The sequence below is a fragment of the Pseudonaja textilis genome, chromosome 3 (assembly GCF_049901715.1).
Source record: "Pseudonaja textilis isolate UNSWEBS1 chromosome 3, rPseTex1.2, whole genome shotgun sequence".
In the NCBI taxonomy this organism is placed as follows: Eukaryota; Metazoa; Chordata; class Lepidosauria; order Squamata; family Elapidae; genus Pseudonaja; species Pseudonaja textilis.
Window position 1 is genome coordinate 2713904 of NC_141992.1, and position 17735 is coordinate 2731638.

At 45.1% G+C, this 17735-nt stretch overlaps 1 protein-coding gene across 1 annotated transcript in view; it reads right to left on the reverse strand.

Moving 5' to 3' along the window:
- Nucleotides 1–12451, reverse strand: part of HCK (HCK proto-oncogene, Src family tyrosine kinase) — a 45583-nt gene extending 33132 nt beyond the window's left edge. The window contains exons 1-2 of the mRNA XM_087928750.1: nt 12323–12451; nt 7145–7284 (exon numbers count right to left, since the gene is read on the reverse strand). Coding sequence (XP_087784876.1) covers nt 7145–7284; nt 12323–12451 — 269 coding nt within the window. The remainder of the gene's footprint in view (nt 1–7144; nt 7285–12322) is intronic.
- Nucleotides 12452–17735: the final 5284 nt, after the last annotated feature.

Here is a 17735-nt window from a genome sequence, read left to right on the forward strand (position 1 = left end):
CCAATTCAGCGCCCCAGGCTCGTGAATAATTTAAAAAATAATACAATAATTTAATTGATTAAATTTATTGATTAATTTTTATTTGCCACCCGCCTCGATTCGAAGCAACTCTGGGTGGAACTCACAGCACTAAAAGCTTTTTTTAAAAAATCACCCACGGTAAATAGTTCTGAAAAGAAGAAGCATGGAAATGACACCGAAAAATAGAATTTACAATTTAGAATAGTTATATTGTTATAAGTCTGATATTATTGGCTAAAAGAAAATAAGATGGAAAATAGACTTGTATAAAAAGGAGAAGCTTGAGGGAAGAGAAAATAAAACATAGAAAATAAAAACATACGTAACAGTGGCAAATGTAATATTGGAAAGTGGATATAATAGGGGATAATATAAATTAAGATGAAATTTTGAACGATCAATGAACTGACACGAAGGGATTAAACCGTAAACACGTTGAACGTAAGAATATATGATCGAGGAAGAGAGAGATTGACTAAAAATAAAGAGACTGATATAAAGTAATTTATGAGAATATAAAGAAGAAAATTTGGTAATAGATAATGATGCGATGTCAGAAAGTTGTATTTGTGACTATGGATATGACTGATTTAAAATGTAAAACGCCTGGAACTACACTGTTCTCTCAAAGATGTATTTAAATAATTAAAAAAATAAAAACCTTTTTTTATTTTTTTAAAAAAGAAGAAATTAGAATAGAATAGAGCTGGAAGGGACCTTGGAGGTCTTCTAGTCCAGCCCCCTGCTCAAACAATGATAGTTAAAAGTTGGGGAAGGAAGGAGGGAAGGAGAGGAGGCAGGAAGGATGGGAGAAGGTGCCAACAATCCATTTTCTAGCTTCACACAAGACACACCCACACCCAGCCACACTCAAAACAAACTCCGTGGACTCGGTCCACACTTACCTGCCACACTCACAAGCCACGGCGTAGCCCCAAACCCAGGTTTAGCATTACTGTGTGCGAACACACAGCTGCGTCTCCAAACAAGCAGAAGTTTGCCAGCAATGAATGGGAATTAGGAAGTGGCTCACAATTTGTGCATCGCTGCAACTTTCCTTGGTGGGAGGGAATGAGGGGTGGGGAATCCCAACCGTGCCGTGTCACGGTCGGTCCTAGCCACATCGTGGGAGGGGACACGGTGAGGAAAGGCTGCTTCCTTCCTTCGTAATGGGAACCCTCAAGAAATTCACACAGATGCACCAAAAAGCAGAAACACATTTAAAAAAAATATATAGATTACTAGCTGGACACGCGCGCTTCACTACGGAACTATGTAATCGGGCTTAATTTTTGAGAAGAAAAATAGAGGGGAAAATTCTGCCTCTGCCTACCAGCATCCATCGGTATTCATCTGGCTAGCGTCCTGTCAGTGTGTCAGAGAGTTGAAGGCTGTTTGGAAACTGAAAGGGTATTTGACGTGTGAGCAAGGAGACAGCAAGGAGCCTGGGTGTGGCTTAGCTCAACTGTTCTGTACTAAAGCTGGTTGCTGCTGTGAAACTGAAACTCCTCTGCTTGTGTTTTGCCTTTGGAAGAGATTTTTACTTAGGTGGGGAGGGGGAATAGAACTCCTTAGCATCAGAGCGTGTTAATAATAATAATAATAATAATAATAATAATAATATTACAGGAAATTCTAATGCTCTGATGGTCCTTTCAAAAAATCCTTTCTTAGTGAGCACCTAGAAGCCAAGAGAGCCAAATTTCAATTTTGTAGGCTTTGCGGTTCTGGAGATTTCGTGATGATGCATGAGGGGACTTTCGCTTTTATATATAGAAAAGATTTTTGTGACTCAGACAGGAATTAAACCAAGCGCCTTTGAGGCAGACACTTGCAGAAGCCAGAGGGGGTGTGGGTGGGATTGGAACCCGTCACCAGGGATTAAAACTGACCTCAGCAGAGCGGGAAGTGCTGAAGGGGAAGAAGAGGAAGGCTGTGGAGCAAGTGGCTGCCAGGAATCCGGGTTTCATCGGCACCCCGAAATAGCAGCAAAAGGCATCTCCCCAAGCCCCAGGTTCAACAACGCTAAAGTTTATTTACTATTATTATTTTTGCAAATAAAAGTTTATTTGCTGTTATTATTTTTGCAAATAAAAGTTTATTTGCTGTTATTAATTTTGCAAATAAAATCTTATTTCCTGTTATTTTTGCAAATAAAAGTTTATTTGCTGTTATTATTTTTGCAAATAAGTTTATTTACTGTTATTATTTTTGCAAATAAAAGTTTATTTGCTGTTATTATTTTTGCAAATAAAATCTTATTTCCTGTTATTTTTGCAAATAAAAGTTTATTTGCTGTTATTATTTTTGCAAATAAGTTTATTTACTGTTATTATTTTTGCAAATAAAAGTTTATTTACTGTTATTTTTACAAATAAAAGTTTATTCTCATTTTTGCAAATAAAAGTTTATTTACTGTTATTATTTTTGCAAAATAGTTTATTTACTGTTATTATTTTTGCAAATAAAAGTTTATTTGCTGTTATTATTTTTGCAAATAACTCAAGGCAGTGAATTTGTCAATCACATCTTTCTCTTTCCACACAACAACAAACCTATGAGGTGGGCTGGGTTGAAAGAAAGAGTGATTGGCCAAAAGTTGCCCAGCTGACTTTCATGGCTAAAGTGGGAGTACAACTTACTGTCTCCTGGTGATTGGCCCAAAGTCACCTAGCTGGCTTTTGTACCTAAGGCGGGACTAGAACTCTCTGTCTCATGGTGATTGGCCCAAAGTACCCAACCAGCTTTTTTGCCCAAGGCAGTACTAGAACTCATTATTGCCTGGTGATCGGCCCAAAGTCACCCAGCCAGCTTTCATGGCTAAGGCAGAACTAGAACTCCCCATCTCCTGATGATTGGTCCAAAGTCACCCAGTCGGCTTTCATGGGTAAGATCAGGGGTGGGATTCTACCAGTTTGCACCTATTCATTCGCTAGAACCGGTTGTTAACGTTCTAAGCAGTTGGGAGAACCGGTTGTTAGAAGAAATTACTGGGTTAATCCTGTAAGGAAGGTAGGAAGGAAACATTCTGGGGTTGCTTACAGAAACTGCCTCTCCGTTAACCCTTATTACGTTCTTGGCAGGACTAAACTTCCTGTCTCTGGAACTTCTCTGGAGTTTTTTCCCCACTCCTTTGCTGGTTCTTTGTTTGTGTGGCGTGACCATTCAAAGTTACAATGGCACTGAAAAAAAGTGACTTATGACCCTTTTTCACACTTACGACTGTTGCAGCATCCCCCCAGTCAAGAAGAGGCCAGGCGAGGAGATGCGTGCCTCGATGTGAGTGATGTTGAGTTGGCCACACCCAGCCAGTCACATGACCACCAATCCATGTCCACCCAGTCACATGACCACCAAGCCATGCCCACCACCTAAGCCACGCCCACAGAACCGGTTGTTAAAAAAATTGAATCTCACCCCTGGGTAAGATGCACCTAGAATCTCATCATCTCCTAAGTGATTGGTCCAAAGTCAGCCAGCCGGCTTTAATGCCCAAGGCAGGACTAGAACTCACCATCTCCTAGTTTCTATCTCGAGGCCTTAACCCCTAGACCAAACTGAGTTTAAATGCCGCCTTCCCCAACTTGGTACCCTCAAGTCCTGCTTGGACAATCACTCCAGGATATCCGCTACCCAGAGATGCGGTTCTTGTTGGTTTTTCTCCAGTTAGGTGTCACCAACTTGACTTATTTATTGATTGAGAAATATGAAGTATCGATTTATTTATTTTTACAGTGCTACCTGGGTACTCAAACTGCTTTGAAATCGCATTTGACACGCAACGCATTTTGATGCCAACATTTCATCCTGATACTCATTGCTTGTTTGGTACTCAACGCAACAAGCTCAAACTTATCGGTGTGAGCTGCCTGGTGACTCACTATATTCCTTAACCCCACTCCCTTCTAGCACTGATGATGTTATCTAGATAGGTCATGAAACATCTGCAAGGAAGCTACCAACCTCAGAGAGCACCAAGGACCCCATACTTGGCCTCTTCCTCCTCCTCCTCCTCCTCCTCTCCCTTCTAGTACTGATGATATCTGCTAGTTGGGTCATCAAATGTCTGCAACAAAACAACTAACAGCCGAGAGCACCAACAGCCTACATCTCTCCTCTAGTCCCACCTACGGCACAAAAGAACAGCTGGGGGCAGAGAGTTCTAGTCCCGTCTTAGGCAGGAAAGCCAACTGGGTGCCCAGCCGAATTCTGCAAGCCCCCTCCATCCACCCCCCCGAAACAAAGGCTGCCGGGGGACCCCCGCAGCTTTAAAGACTTCTGGGAAAGCTAGCATGGGAAGCAACTGGCTGAGTTTACACCTTCCCCAAACTCAGAAGAGGAAGAGGGCAGAGTGTCTGCCCTTCCCCTCAAGGTCTTCCCTGCACTGGGTTTCAATGAAGTGTCAAACACCCAGCTGGGACTAGCCAACCCCAAAGCCGCAGCGAGTTCGAGAAGCGAGATCCGATCTCCCGGTCAGAAGCCGGAAAGAAAGCGTGCAAGTAAAATTCACCGAGCAGAGTTATTGGCTGACAAGCAGGCAGGAAGTCTGTGTTGGGCTGATTAAAGAAGTGGGGGAGTTTGGGGATGTTCCGATGCCAGGGACTCTGAGACGGGCAGTGACAATGGTGACGGTCGTAAAGCAGGACATAACACAACAGAATGCATATAGGCTGGGGGAAACCAGGCTTAAGCAGGCTGTCAAGAAAAGATTGGACTGCCGTTTGTCAGAAATGGTGTAGGGTCTCTTGCTTGGGGGGGGGTTGGACTAGATGACCTACAAGGTCCCTTCCAACTCTGATTATCTGTAACCATTATCGAGCAGTAACTGTGAGAGGGACCGTGGAGTCTTAGCGAAATAGGAGCCAATGTTGTGCAGCAGCAGCCAAAAAAGCCAATGCAATCCTAAATTGCATTAAGAGAGGGATACAATCGAGATCAAGGGAGGTACTAATACCACTCTGTAAAGCCTTAGTAAGGCCACACCTAGAGTCCTGCATCCAGTTTTGGTCACCACGCTATAAAAAAGATGCTGAGACTCTATAAAAAAGTGCAGAGAAGAGCAACCAGGATGATGAGGGGACTGGAGGCTAAAACATACGATGAACAGTTGCAGGAACCAAGCATGGCTAGTCTAGGGAAGAAGAGAAGGACCAGGGGAGACAGGAGAGCATCTCCCAATATTTGAGGGGCTGCCACAGGGAGGAGGAGGAGGGGGTCAAGCTATTCTCCAAAGCACCTTTGAAGTCCAGACAAGGAATAATGGATGGAAACTGACTCAAGGAGAGATTCAACCTGGAAATAAGGAGAAACTTTCTGACAGTGAGGACAATCAACCAATAGACGAATTGCTGTCCAGTGTCTTCTTAAAAACCTCCTCTGATGAAGGACCCACAACTTCTGGTGGCAAGCAGTCCCACTGGTTAATTGTCCCCTCTGTCATGAAATTTCTCCTTAATTCCAGCTTGCTTCTCTCCTCGATGAGTTTCCCTCCGTTGCTTCTTGTCCTGCCTTCAGGTGCTTTGGAGAATAATTCGACCCCCTCCTCTCTGTGGCAGCCCCTCAAATATTTCAACACTACTATCACCCTATCCTTTCCCTTCCTCTTTAATCTGCTTATCACCTGTGGTCTGACCACTTCTCCGTCCAGTTTACTTGCGGCCATTTCTTGAAAAGTCACTTTTCTTTCTGAGTTGCATCTCTTTGCGCGTGCACACACACACACACACACAGCCCTCCCAATCTTCATGTTCCTTTTTTTAAAATTCTTTGTTTTGGTAAACTTCCTTTTTCTGAAGCAAACCTTCTTCTCTTGGGTGTCACCCTGGGCCGGTGAGATTCATTTTAGCAAAGGTTTTGTTGTTGCTGTTGTGAAAAATCGCCAAGTGTTCTAAAGAGAACAGGGGTCTCTCTCTCTCTCTCTCTCTCTCCAACCTTAGCCACTTTAAGCCTGGTGGACTTCAACTCCCAGAATTCCCCAGCCAGCCAGGCTGGGAGTTGAAGTCCGCTCATCTTAAACAAGATGACAACACTGAAAGCAAGTTCAACAACCACTGAAAACAAAGAAATATTATCACAAAAGGATTGCTTTCTGGTTCTATCCGTGGAGGGAGGAAAAAAAATGGTTTTATATAACATAGGTAGTCCTCCACTTATGACCACCATTGAGCCCAAAATTTCTCTTGCTAAGTGAGACAGCTGTTAAGTCAGCTTCTTTCTTTCCTCTCTTCTTCTCTCCTTTCCCTCCTTCCTTCTCGCTTTCTTTCCTTCTCTCCTTCCTTCTCTTATTTCACTCTCTTTCTTCCCTTCCCTCCTTCCTTCTTTTTCCTTTCCCTCCCTCCTTCTAACCTTCTTTCCTCCCTTCTTCTCTCATTACCCTCCTTCCTTTCCTTCTTTCCCTCCCTCCCTCCCTCCTTCTCACCTTGTTCCCTTCTTTCCTTCCTTCTTTCCTCCCTTCTTCTCTCCTTCCTTTCCTCCTCCCTCTCTCCTTCCTGTCTCTTCTTTCTCCCCTCCTTCTAACCTTCTTCCTTCTCTCTTCCTGCCTTCTTCTCTCCTTTACCTCCTTCCTCTCCTTCTTTCCTTCCCTTCCTCCCTTCTTCTCACCTTCTTTCCTCCCTCTTCTCTCCTTTCTTTCCTCCCTCCCTCCTTTCCTCCTCCCTTCTCTCCTTCCTCTCTTTTTCTTTTCCCTTCCTCCTTATAACCCTCTTTCCTTCTCTTTCCTCCCTTCTTCTCTCATTTCCCTCCTTCCTTTCCTTCTTTCCTTTTCTCCTCTTTCCTCCTCTCCTTTCTTTCCTCCTTCCTTCTCTCCTTCCACTCTCTTTCTTCCCTCCCCTCCCCTCCTTCCTTCTTTTTCCTTTCCCTTCCTCCTTCTAACCTTCTTTCCTTCTCTCTTTCCTCCCTTCTTCTCTCATCTCCCTCCTTCCTTTCCTTCTTTCCTTCCTTCCCTCCCTCCCTCCTCAACTTCTCTCCTTCCTTCTCCCCTCCCTTCTCCTCTCCTTTCTTTCCCTCCCTCCCTCCCTCCTTTCCTTCTCCCTCCTCTCCTCCCTCTCTCTTTCTTCCCTTCCCTCCCCTCCTTCCTTCTCTCCTCCTTCCCCTTCCCTTTTTCCTTCCCGCCGCGGCCGCTCACCTGCCGACTCTCCCCCACGAGCTGCCCCGACGGCGCTTCCCAAGCGCTCCGATCTCCCCGCGGTCAGTGGAGCCGCCGCCCAACCTGGCGCATCCCCGGCAGCCTCGGCGCGATCCTCCCCGACGGCCAGCGAGGCTCGACTGCGAGGGCAGCGCCGGGAACCGCCACGGAAACCAGACCCAACGACGGCCGCGCCTCCTTCCAGGAAGCCGCGGCCACGGGCGCCTTCTGGCCGGCCGGCTGGCTGTGCGCACAGCTGGGGAGTTGCGCGCCGGGAGTTGCATCCTAAGGATCGCGCGTGCAAAACGGGAGGGGGGGATGCTTTCCTGGGGGGGGGAGGAGAGACTAGAAGACCTCCCAGGTCCCTTCCAAAAATGTTCTGTTCTCCAAAGCCCCCCCACAAGGCAGGATAAGAAACAACGGATGGAAACTCATCATGGAGAGAGAAGCAACCTGGAATTAAGGAGAAACTTTCCAACTGTGAGGACAATTAACCAGTGGAACTGCTGGCCACCAGAAGTTGTGGGTGCTTCATCCCTGGAGGTTTTTGAAGAAGAGACAGGAGAGTTCACTTGTCCGAAAGGGCCTAGTCCAGCCGGGTCTCCTGCTTGAGCAAGGGGCTGGACTAGAAGACCTCCAAGGTCCCTTCCAACTAAATTCCGAATCCAGTCGTCTAAATTTAAGACTTGTGGAGTTCACGGCTGGCTGGGGAATTTGGTGACCAATTCAGAATAGAGCTTGGAAGGGACCTTGGAGGTCATCTAGCCCAGTGGTCGCCAATCAGTGGGCCACAGTGCCATGATTCCACTGGTGGGCCGTGAGAAAATTTTGGTGGTCCGTAGAGAAATGTCCGCCCCCCAAAGCAATTAATCCAGGCTGGGCAGGAACACAAGGCTGCACCGCCCACATGGCCCCCAGTAACGCTCCCCACCCACTCACTCCTTACCTGGCAAACTTGCCTGCTAAATTGCTATTTTTCCTTTTTCCGACCATCAGCTGTTCTGCTGTGCTGGGAGATTTAGATAAGCTAGAAAGCAGGAAATGGTTGGATTTCTTGCTTTTTAGTTCATTTTTAGATCTTTTGTTCTGCTTTTAAGCAGAGCCAAACCTTTCTTAGGACTGAAGCTTCTGCTATTCAGTTGCAGACTCAGCTAGCCGATGGCAGATAGATAGATCTCTAAGTGAATCTGTGATTCTGTGAGCAACTCAATCTGCTTGCCTGCTTGGCCTGCTTTTGGGTAAAAGTTGCTCTTTTTTAATAAAAAATTCAATATTTATATAAATATTTGTAATATTTACACACAAGCTATGCCCAGCCAGTCACATGACCACCAAGCCACACCCACAAATTAGGCCACACCCAAGAACCAGTTGTTAAGGAATTTGAATGCCAACCCTGGCCTCTTGTGTGTTTGTGCTTGTGTGTGTGTGTGTGTGTGTGTGTGTGAAGAGAGAGAGAGAGAGAGAGAGAGAGGTCAGATCTCTCTCTCTCTCTCTTTCTCTCTCTCTCTCTCTCTCTCTCTGCCACCAACGTCAACAAGCCACCGTCAATCAAAATTCATATTAGGGGTCCCTGGGATTTAAAATTATGAGTTTGGTGGTCCCTGAAGTCCAAAAGGTTGGTGACCCTTGGACTAGTCCAACCCCCTGTCAGAATACAGAATAACAGAGTTGGAAGGGACCTTAAGAGGTCTTCTAGTCTAACCCCCCCCTCAAGCAGGAGACTCTATACCAGGGGTCTTCAAACTTGACAGCTTTAAGACTTGTGGACTTTAACTCCCAGAATTCCTGACCTAATATGACTGAAGGAGGAATTCTGGGAGTTAAAGTCCACAAGTCTTAAGGCTGTCAAGTTTGAAGACCCCTGATCTATCTATCTATCTATCTATCTATCTATCTATCTATCTATCTATCTATCTATCTATCTATCTATCTATCCTTTCTCTGTCTATTCCAGGGTCTTCAAACTTGATAGCTTTAAGACTTGTGGACTTCAACTCCCAGAATTCCTCCTTCAGTCATGTTAGCTCAGGAATTCTGGGAGTTGAAGTCCACAAGTCTTAAAGCTATCAAGTTTGAAGAGCATTGCTTATATTAGGTGTCCAACCTTGGCAACTTTAAGACTTTTGTGGACTTCAACTCCCAGAATTCCTCCTTCAGTCATGTTAGCTCAGGAATTCTGGGAGTTGAAGTCCACAAGTCTTAAAGTTGCCAAGGTTGGACACCCCTGCTCTATACCTTCAGACAAATGGCTGTCCACTCCAATCTCTTCTTGAAAATCTCCAGGGATGGACTTCCAACAATTTGTAGAGGCAAGCTGTTCCACTGATTAATTGTTCTCACTGTTAGTAAGTTTCTCCTTAATTCCAGGTTGCTTCTCTCCTTGGTGAGTTTCCATCCATTGCTTCTTGTCCTGCCTTCAGGGGCTTTGGAGAATAATTTGACCCCCAAATCTTCTTTGGGGCAGCCCTTCAAATACTGCAATCCTGTTCTCATGTCATTCCCAGTCCTTCTTTTCTTTAGATTGGCCAAGTTCTTCATATTTTTTGGTCTCCAAGCCTTTAATTGTTTTCATTGCTCTTCTTTGCAATTTTTTTTCCAAAGTGTCAACTTCTTTTTTTTGGTTTTTTTTTGGTAATGTGGTGAGCAAAACTGGATGCCGGATTCCAGGTGTGCCCTTACTAAGGCTTTGTAAAGCGATACTAACACTACACTTGATTGTGATTCTGCACTTCTGTTTATGCAACCAAGGATAGTATTAGCTAGACCCAAGGCTTGTATTAAATTCTGGGAGTGGTAGTCCACCAGTCTCAAAACGGCCTAAAACCTGGTTATACTATCCCAGAAGTTAAATTAACAGATCGGTATGGTGGTGAGTTTGCCACACCGCTGCGTGTGTGTAATCGCTGTATTATGAAAACATGCAACTGTTTTGAAACACCCCGTCTCTTATGCAAACTAACAAATTGCACCAACTGGCTATAATAACAAATTGAACATTCAAATAAGGCTGCACACACAGATTTGAATACTCGATACACACAACAACAAACAGAGAGGAGAAAAACGCCGTGATGAGGAGGATAGCAGCAGTGATGTGAAGTGTCCTTGAATTTTGCCCTTTTGGTTCATTTTTTTCCCCCTGAAATATTCTTTCCAGCGGATATTAAGGAAGCTTGGGAGTCAGAAACCAACGCAAGGAATGGCGAGGTTGCTTATTTTCAGAGCAGAAATGACAGACGCACACACTGCAGTCCCTAGAACCCCGTTGGGCTCTTAAAGACGCCTGGACTTCAATTCCCAGAATTCCCAACCAGCACAGGTGGATTTCAACTCCCAGGATCCCCCAGCTAGCAGAGTGGATGGATGGGGAGAAGGAGAAAGAGGAGAAGTATGGATGGTTGGGAGAAGGAGGAGGAGAAGGAAGGAAGATAGAATTGGAGAAAGAAAAGGGGAAGGGAAAGGAAGGGGAGGGGAAAGGGGAGAGGAAGAGGAGGAGGAGAAGAGAAGAAGAGGGGGAAGAAGAAAAGACAATAATAATAATAATAACTCATAATTTTAACTGTTCAGTTGACTGAGTTGCATGTTTAATGAATAAAAGTTAATAGGAATAGAATAACACAGTTGGAAGGGACCTTGGAGGTCTTCTAGTCCAACCCCCTGCCTAGGCAGGAAACCCTACACCACTTCAGACAAACGGTTATCCAATCTCTTCTTAAAAACTCCCAGTGTTGGAGCATCCACAACTTCTGGTGGCAAGCAGTTCCACTGATTACTTGTTCTCACTGTCAGGAAATGTCTCCTTAGTTCTAGGTTGCTTCTCTCCTTGATCAGTTTCCACCCATTGCTTCTTGACCTGCCCTCAGGTGCTTTGTAATAATAATAATAATAACAACAACTACTACAACAATAATATTCACCAAGAAATTGCAGCTTCCCGCAATAACACCAGTGGAACTGTAAAAAAAAACGGTGCTATTCTGAACATTGTGCATTTTAAGAAAATATTTGGTTGATACCTAGGACACTGGCAGCAACCCGTATCAACCATCAGCGCCAGTCAATAATATTTGGGATAGATTTTAAAATATGCAGTGGACTGAGTTTCATGTTTAATGAAGATAAAGATGATGACGAAGAAGGAGAAGGAGGAGGGGAAGGGGAAAGAGGAGGAGGAGGAGGAGGAGGAGAAAGAGAGGAGGAGGAGGAGGAAGAGAAGGAGAAGGAGGAGGAGAAGGAAGAGAAAGAGAAAGAGGAGGAGGAAGAGAAGGAGGAGGAGGAGGGGAGGGGAAAGAGGAGGGGGAGGAGGAGAAAGAGGAGGAGGAAGAGAAGGAGAAGAGGAAGAGGAAAGAGGAGGAGAAGAAGGAGAAGAAGGAGGAAGAGGAGGAGGAAGAGAAGGAGAAGGAGGAGGAGGAGAAAGAGAAAGAGGAGGAGGAAGAGAAGGAGAAGAAGGAGGAGAAGGACAAAGAGGAGGAGGAAGAGAAGGAGAAGAGGAAGAGGAAAGAGGAGGAGAAGAAGGAGAAGGAGGTGGAGGAGGAGGACAAAGAGGAGGAGGAAGAGGAGGAGGAGGAGGAGAGGAAGAGGAAAGAAGAGGAGAAGGAGGAGGAGGAGGAGGAGAAGGACAAAGAGGAGGAGGAAGAGGAGGAGGAAGAGAAGGAGAAGAAGGAGGAGGAGGAGAAGGACAAAGAGGAGGAGGAAGAGGAGGAGGAAGAGAAGGAGAAGAAGGAGGAGAAGGACAAAGAGGAGGAGGAGGAGGAGGAGGAGGAGGAGGAGAGAAAGAGGAAAGAGGAGGAGAAGAAGGAGAAGGAAGTGGAGGAGGAGGACAAAGAGGAGGAGGAAGAGGAGGAGGAGAGGAAGAGGAAAGAGGAGGAGAAGAAGGAGAAGAAGGAGGAGGAGGAGAAGGACAAAGAGGAGGAGGAAGAGGAGGAGGAAGAGAAGGAGAAGAAGGAGGAGGAGGACAAAGAGGAGGAGGAAGAGGAGGAGGAGAGGAAGAGGAAAGAGGAGGAGAAGAAGGCGGAAGAGGAGGAGGAAGAGAAGGAGAAGAAGGAGGAAGAAGAGACCAAGACCTTCACTGGATGCTTAGATCAGTGTTTTTCAGCCTTGGCAGCTTGAAGATCTGTGCGCCAACTCCAAAACTTCACAAGGGCCGGGGAATTCTTGGAGTTGAGGTCCACCCACCTTCAAGCAGCCAAGCTGAGAAACAGAGATGTAGGCCAAGCCCACTTCTCCGTCTTGTGCAAAGTCATGGCCTCCTACAGAAGACACACCCTTCTTCTGGTGTTGACGGATGGCGGGGTCCTGACCCATCTGGACCAGAACAGCCTTGATGGACCAGGCCACAGAGAGCCCAGGAAAGAAGGCAGAATTGGGACCCGTTCCGAGAAAAAGCAATTGTAACTTTGAATGGAATGTGACACTCTTTAATTTCCGAACCAAAGTTTGGCTGAAAAAAAACAACAACAACCCCACAAGGTTCATTTGGGGCTAACAAACGCCAGGAGGCAAGGAGGAATTTTCCAGTCTGGCAATTTGTATCTTTCAGGTCACCCCGCCCCGTCTCCACGGGTTCTTTTGTACTGGCAGGAAACTCGAGTTAAGCAATGTCATCTTCAAACAAGAAGTAGCCAAGAGGTCATTCCCCGATTCTGCAATTCTGCAGAGCCATCAAAAAAAAATGGAGACCGTTGGACACCAGATTCAGAAGTAGAGGGTCATCTATCACGGGAAGATGACTCAATGAACCTTAAAGTCAATTCATCAAACATTCCTATGCCTATTTTAGTAGTTGCCATAAAAAAAAATAAGGTGGAAAGAAATTTGGAAGAGTCGTGTAGCAGTTTGGAAGCGAAAGTCCATTCCAACTCTTTTATCTTGAAAAGACTGTAACTAAACTACCGGAGCTTTTGCCCGCGAATATATTTAATTGGAGAACGTGATTGATGACACCCGGCCCGTGAAGGCGCTCAATGGGAGAATCTGGTTTATGAGATGCCCAGGGGGGGAGGGAGGAGGGAAACAAGGTCCCAGGGGACTGTGAATGAGGTAGGCCAGAGTTGGCTTCATGTAGGGCAGGGCCAGTAGGTCTACCTCTAATGAATCCTTGGAAGGTTTTTGAAGTTTGGCTCGAGGATCATGATTTCATTAGGGCGATTGCTGGAATCCTGGCACCTATTCTTGCACTTAATATTCAGGTAAGCAGGGATTAACCCCAGACAAATAGTCCAGTAGAAAACACTTCTCTAATCAAGGGGCTAACCACACATCACCAAAAGACTGTTGGGCACCGGATTCAGAAGTTGAGGGTCATCTATCATGGGAAGCCAGGGAAAGTTGACTCAATGAACCTCAAGGTCAACTCATAAAATATTCCTATGCTGGTTTCCAAATTGCCATATGAAGCGGGTGGATGGGAGAACTTTGAAGGAGCAGACAGGAAATGAACATTCCAAGCTTATCTCAGTTTTGCTTTATACAGGTCACCTTCAAGAAGTGAGAGGAGCCGAATGTCAACTCATAAAACATTCCTAGGCCTGTTTTAGTAGTTGCCATTAAAAAAAAGGGGGCGGGGAGGAAGGAAATCTGGAAGAGCCGTGCAGCAGTTTAGAAGCTAAAGTCCATTCCAACTCTTATCTTTAAAAGAGAGTAACTAAACTACCAGAGTTTTTGCCTGGGAATAAATTTAATTGGAGAATGTGAATGACGACGCCCAGCCTGCAAAGATGCTCAATGGGAGAATCTGGTTGATGAGACACACAGGGGGGAGGGGGGAAACAGGGTCACCGGGGACCGTAAATTATGTAGGCCAGAGTTGGCTTCATGCAGGGCAGGGCCAGGATGTCACCTCTAATAAATCCTTTGAAGTTTTTTGAAGTTTGGCCCGAGAATCATAATTTCATTAAGGCGATCGCTGGAACCCTGACAGCAAGATTGTAACTGAGGCAACCAGTTATTCTGGGCCCCAAAATCCTCTATTGGGGAGCATGATTGATGACACCTAGCCCATGAATGTGGTCCGTTGGACAATCTGAATTATGATACACCCAGAGGTGGGGGAAATAGGGTCATCGGTGATTGTAAATTATGTATCTCAGAGTCGGCTTCATACAGATCATGCCAGCGTGTCACTCCTAATAAATTCTTTGAAGTCTTTTGAAGTTTGGCTCAAGGCTCATGATTTAATTAGGGCGAACGCTGGAATTCTGACACCTAGATCCTTCTGGGTGGCAAGAGCTGTGGGTACTTTGGTGGTCCATCATTGTGCCTGAAGTGTGCTTGATGGCATGGAGGCCACAGGAGCCTATCTATCATGCCCTTGTTGGAGTGTGATTCTGAGAAGGAGGCTGAGCAGCTGACAGGGAGTGGGAGTGTGGCTCCGGTGGCTGTGGAAGAAACGGGGGAAGGGCACAGTCCAGCTGGGCATTCAGAGGAAGACCCAGACCCACCTCCTCTTCATCTTAGGACACACAGGGAGGGACAGAGAAGGGAGCAAAGTGGCTTACGGGAGAGAAAAAGGCCCTGATCCCTTTCATTAGTTGCAGCTGGGAAAACAGGATATAAGTGGGGCATTTGCACACAGCTCCTTGCTGAAAGCAAAGCATGCATTATCTTTGTTGAGGCTTATCTGGATTTTGGCGTCCTCCCAACTGTGGTTGCTGCGTTATTTTGTGGAACTCTGCAATTTATCATCCTGGTCTGCCATGTTAATTACTTCAGTGTGGTTTGTGTTGGTTTTTTTTTTATTTCTAATTATCTTGACTTTGGGTCCAGGCTGCATTTCTTTTCTTCAAAGATTGTTTCTGGAAGAGTTTGATCTCTAGCCAAAGAGAATTGGACCTTGGGGCCCAAGTTGGAGGCATTAAAGGGAATCTATTGTATTTTTGTGACTGTGTTATTTTTGTGTCACACCCCGGGGTCATCGCACTATCCGAGTAGATGGAGAGCAGAAATGTGGGTTAGAAAATGAAGTGGTGCGGTAGGGGATGCTAAATTCTCAGATTGCACGAAGGCCTTCATCACTGAGCCAGGCTTCACGGAAGAGACCATAAAACTCGTAAAGGATGGAAAATTGCAGACGAGAAGCGCAGAGAAGAGCAACAAAGATTAGGGGTTCGAGGTGAAAACATCTGAAGAACAGTTGCAGGAATTGGGTATGTCTCACAAAAAGAAGCGGACCGGGGGTGACACGATAGCATCTTCAATCATTGGGGGGCTGCCCCAAAGAGGAGCGGGGGGCTCAAGCTATTTCTCCAAAGCACCCGAAGGCAGGCCAAGAAGCAACGGATGGAAACTAATCAAAGATAGGACTAATCTACTGTAGAAATAAGGAGAAATTTCTTGGCGGTGAAAACAATTCACCAGTGGAATAGCTTGCCTCCAGAATAGTAGAATAATAATGTCAGGGTTCCGGCAGTTACTCCAATTAAATCATGAGCCTCGAGTCACACTCCCCAAACTAAAGAGGATTTATTAGAAGCTACCATTCTATGCCTGGCACTAACCTGGGCGTAGCCAACTCTGAGATACGTTAATTCGCTGTCACCCTTGATCCTGCTTTCCCCCCCCCTCACCCCTCTGAGTGTATCATCCAATGAAACACGTCCATAGCCAAGAGTCATCCATCATGCTTTCCAATTACATTTTTTTTCATGGAAGAAGTTTCAGTCATCGAATCGGTCTTTGAAGAAAATATGCATGGGATGTACTTTCGGTTCCACACTGCTGCCTGCTTTTCGAAACTTCCCTCCCACTTCTTTCTGTTGTCCCCGGGGTGTGACACAAAAATAACACAGTCACAAAAATACCATAAATTCCCTTTAATGCCTCCAACTTGGACCCCAAGGTCCAATTATCTTTGGCTAGAGATCAAACTCTTCCAAAAACGATCTTTGAAGAAAAGAAATGCAGCCTGGACCCAAAGTAAAACGTGTATGCAAAATGTTTTATGAGTTGACGGAGAGATTCAATCTGGAAATAAGAAGGAATTTTCTGAAAGTGAGAACAATCAAGTGAAGTTGTGGGAACTTCATCACGGGAAGCTTTAACGAAGAGACTGGATTGACATCTGTCAAAAAAGGGTGTAGGGTCTCCTGCTTGGGCCGAGGAGGGTTTCCGAGGTGGGATTCTACCGGTTCAGAACGGTTCTATAGAACTGGTTGTTACGATTTTGTACAGTTCAGACAACCAGCAAATTGTGCCCCTGGCTGGCCCCGCCCCTCTCCACCCGCCCCCTTGTTTTGTGAGTTGACAAACAGAGTTGGAAGGGACCTTGGAGGTCTTCTAGTCAAACCCCCTGCTTAGGCAGGAAACCTTGTACCATTTCAGACAAATGATTGTCCAATCTCTTCTTTTAAAAAAATTGTGGGTGCTCCTTCACTGGAGGGTTTCAAGAAGAGACTAGGCCACCATTTGTCTGGCATGGTATAAGTTCTCCTGCCTGAGCAATGGGTTGGACTAGAAGACCTCTGGGTTCCCTTACCCCTCTGTTATTCTCTTAAAAACACAGTGTGAGGAAAAGCAGTCACGGAACCTTTTGATGAGAGCTCAGTCTGGGAAACAAAGCTGCTCCTGCCTTTTAGAAGCGTTTGGTGTTAAATAACGGAACTTCACAATTATGAGAAAGTTACGAAAAGGTCCCTTCCAATTAAGCTCTTCCGTAATTCTGTAAAGCAAAGATTTCTGGTTTCATTTCTGCAGGGGTTGTGAAATTCAGGAATTCTACCCAGCTTTGGCCACACCGGGGCTTCTCAGAAGAAAACGTAGCAGTGCCCTGTTTCCCCAAAAATATGACCTGCCCCGAAAGTTCACCTTAGCTTGATTTTTACATGTGTGCCCAATATGAGCCCTAATTCAGATCCCACCCCTCAAAGTTAACCTAGGGTGGGGATAGGGGGGTGGAGCAGCCCTACTAGATAGATAGATAGATAGATAGATAGATAGATAGATAGATAGATAGATAGATAGATAGATAGATAGGAGATAGATAGATAGACAGTTGGATAGATAGATAGATAGATGGGATAGATAGATAGATAGATGATAGATAGATAGATAGATAGATGGATAGATAGATAGATAGATAGATAGATAGATAGAGAGAGAGAGAGATAGATAGATAGATAGATAGATAGATAGATAGATAGATAGATAGATAGATAGATGAGATAGAGATGAGAGAGAGAGAGAGATAGATAGATGATAGAGAGAGAGAGAGATGATAGAGAGAGAGAGATTAGATAGATAGATAGATGATAGAGAGAGATAGAGATAGAGATAGAGAGAGATAGAGATAGATAGAGAGATATAGATATAAAGAGAGAGATAATAGATGAGAGAGAGGATGATAGAAGAAAGATAGAGATAGATAGATAGATAGATAGATAGATAGATATATAGATAGATAGATAGATAGATAGATAGATAGATAGATAGATAGATAGATAGATAGATAGAAAGAATTCTTTATTGGCCAAGTGTGATTGGACACACAAGGAATTTGTCTTGGTGTAAATACTCTCAGTATACATAAAAGAAAAGATACATTTATCAGGAGTCAAGAATCATAAAGTATGACACTTAATGATAGTCATAGGGT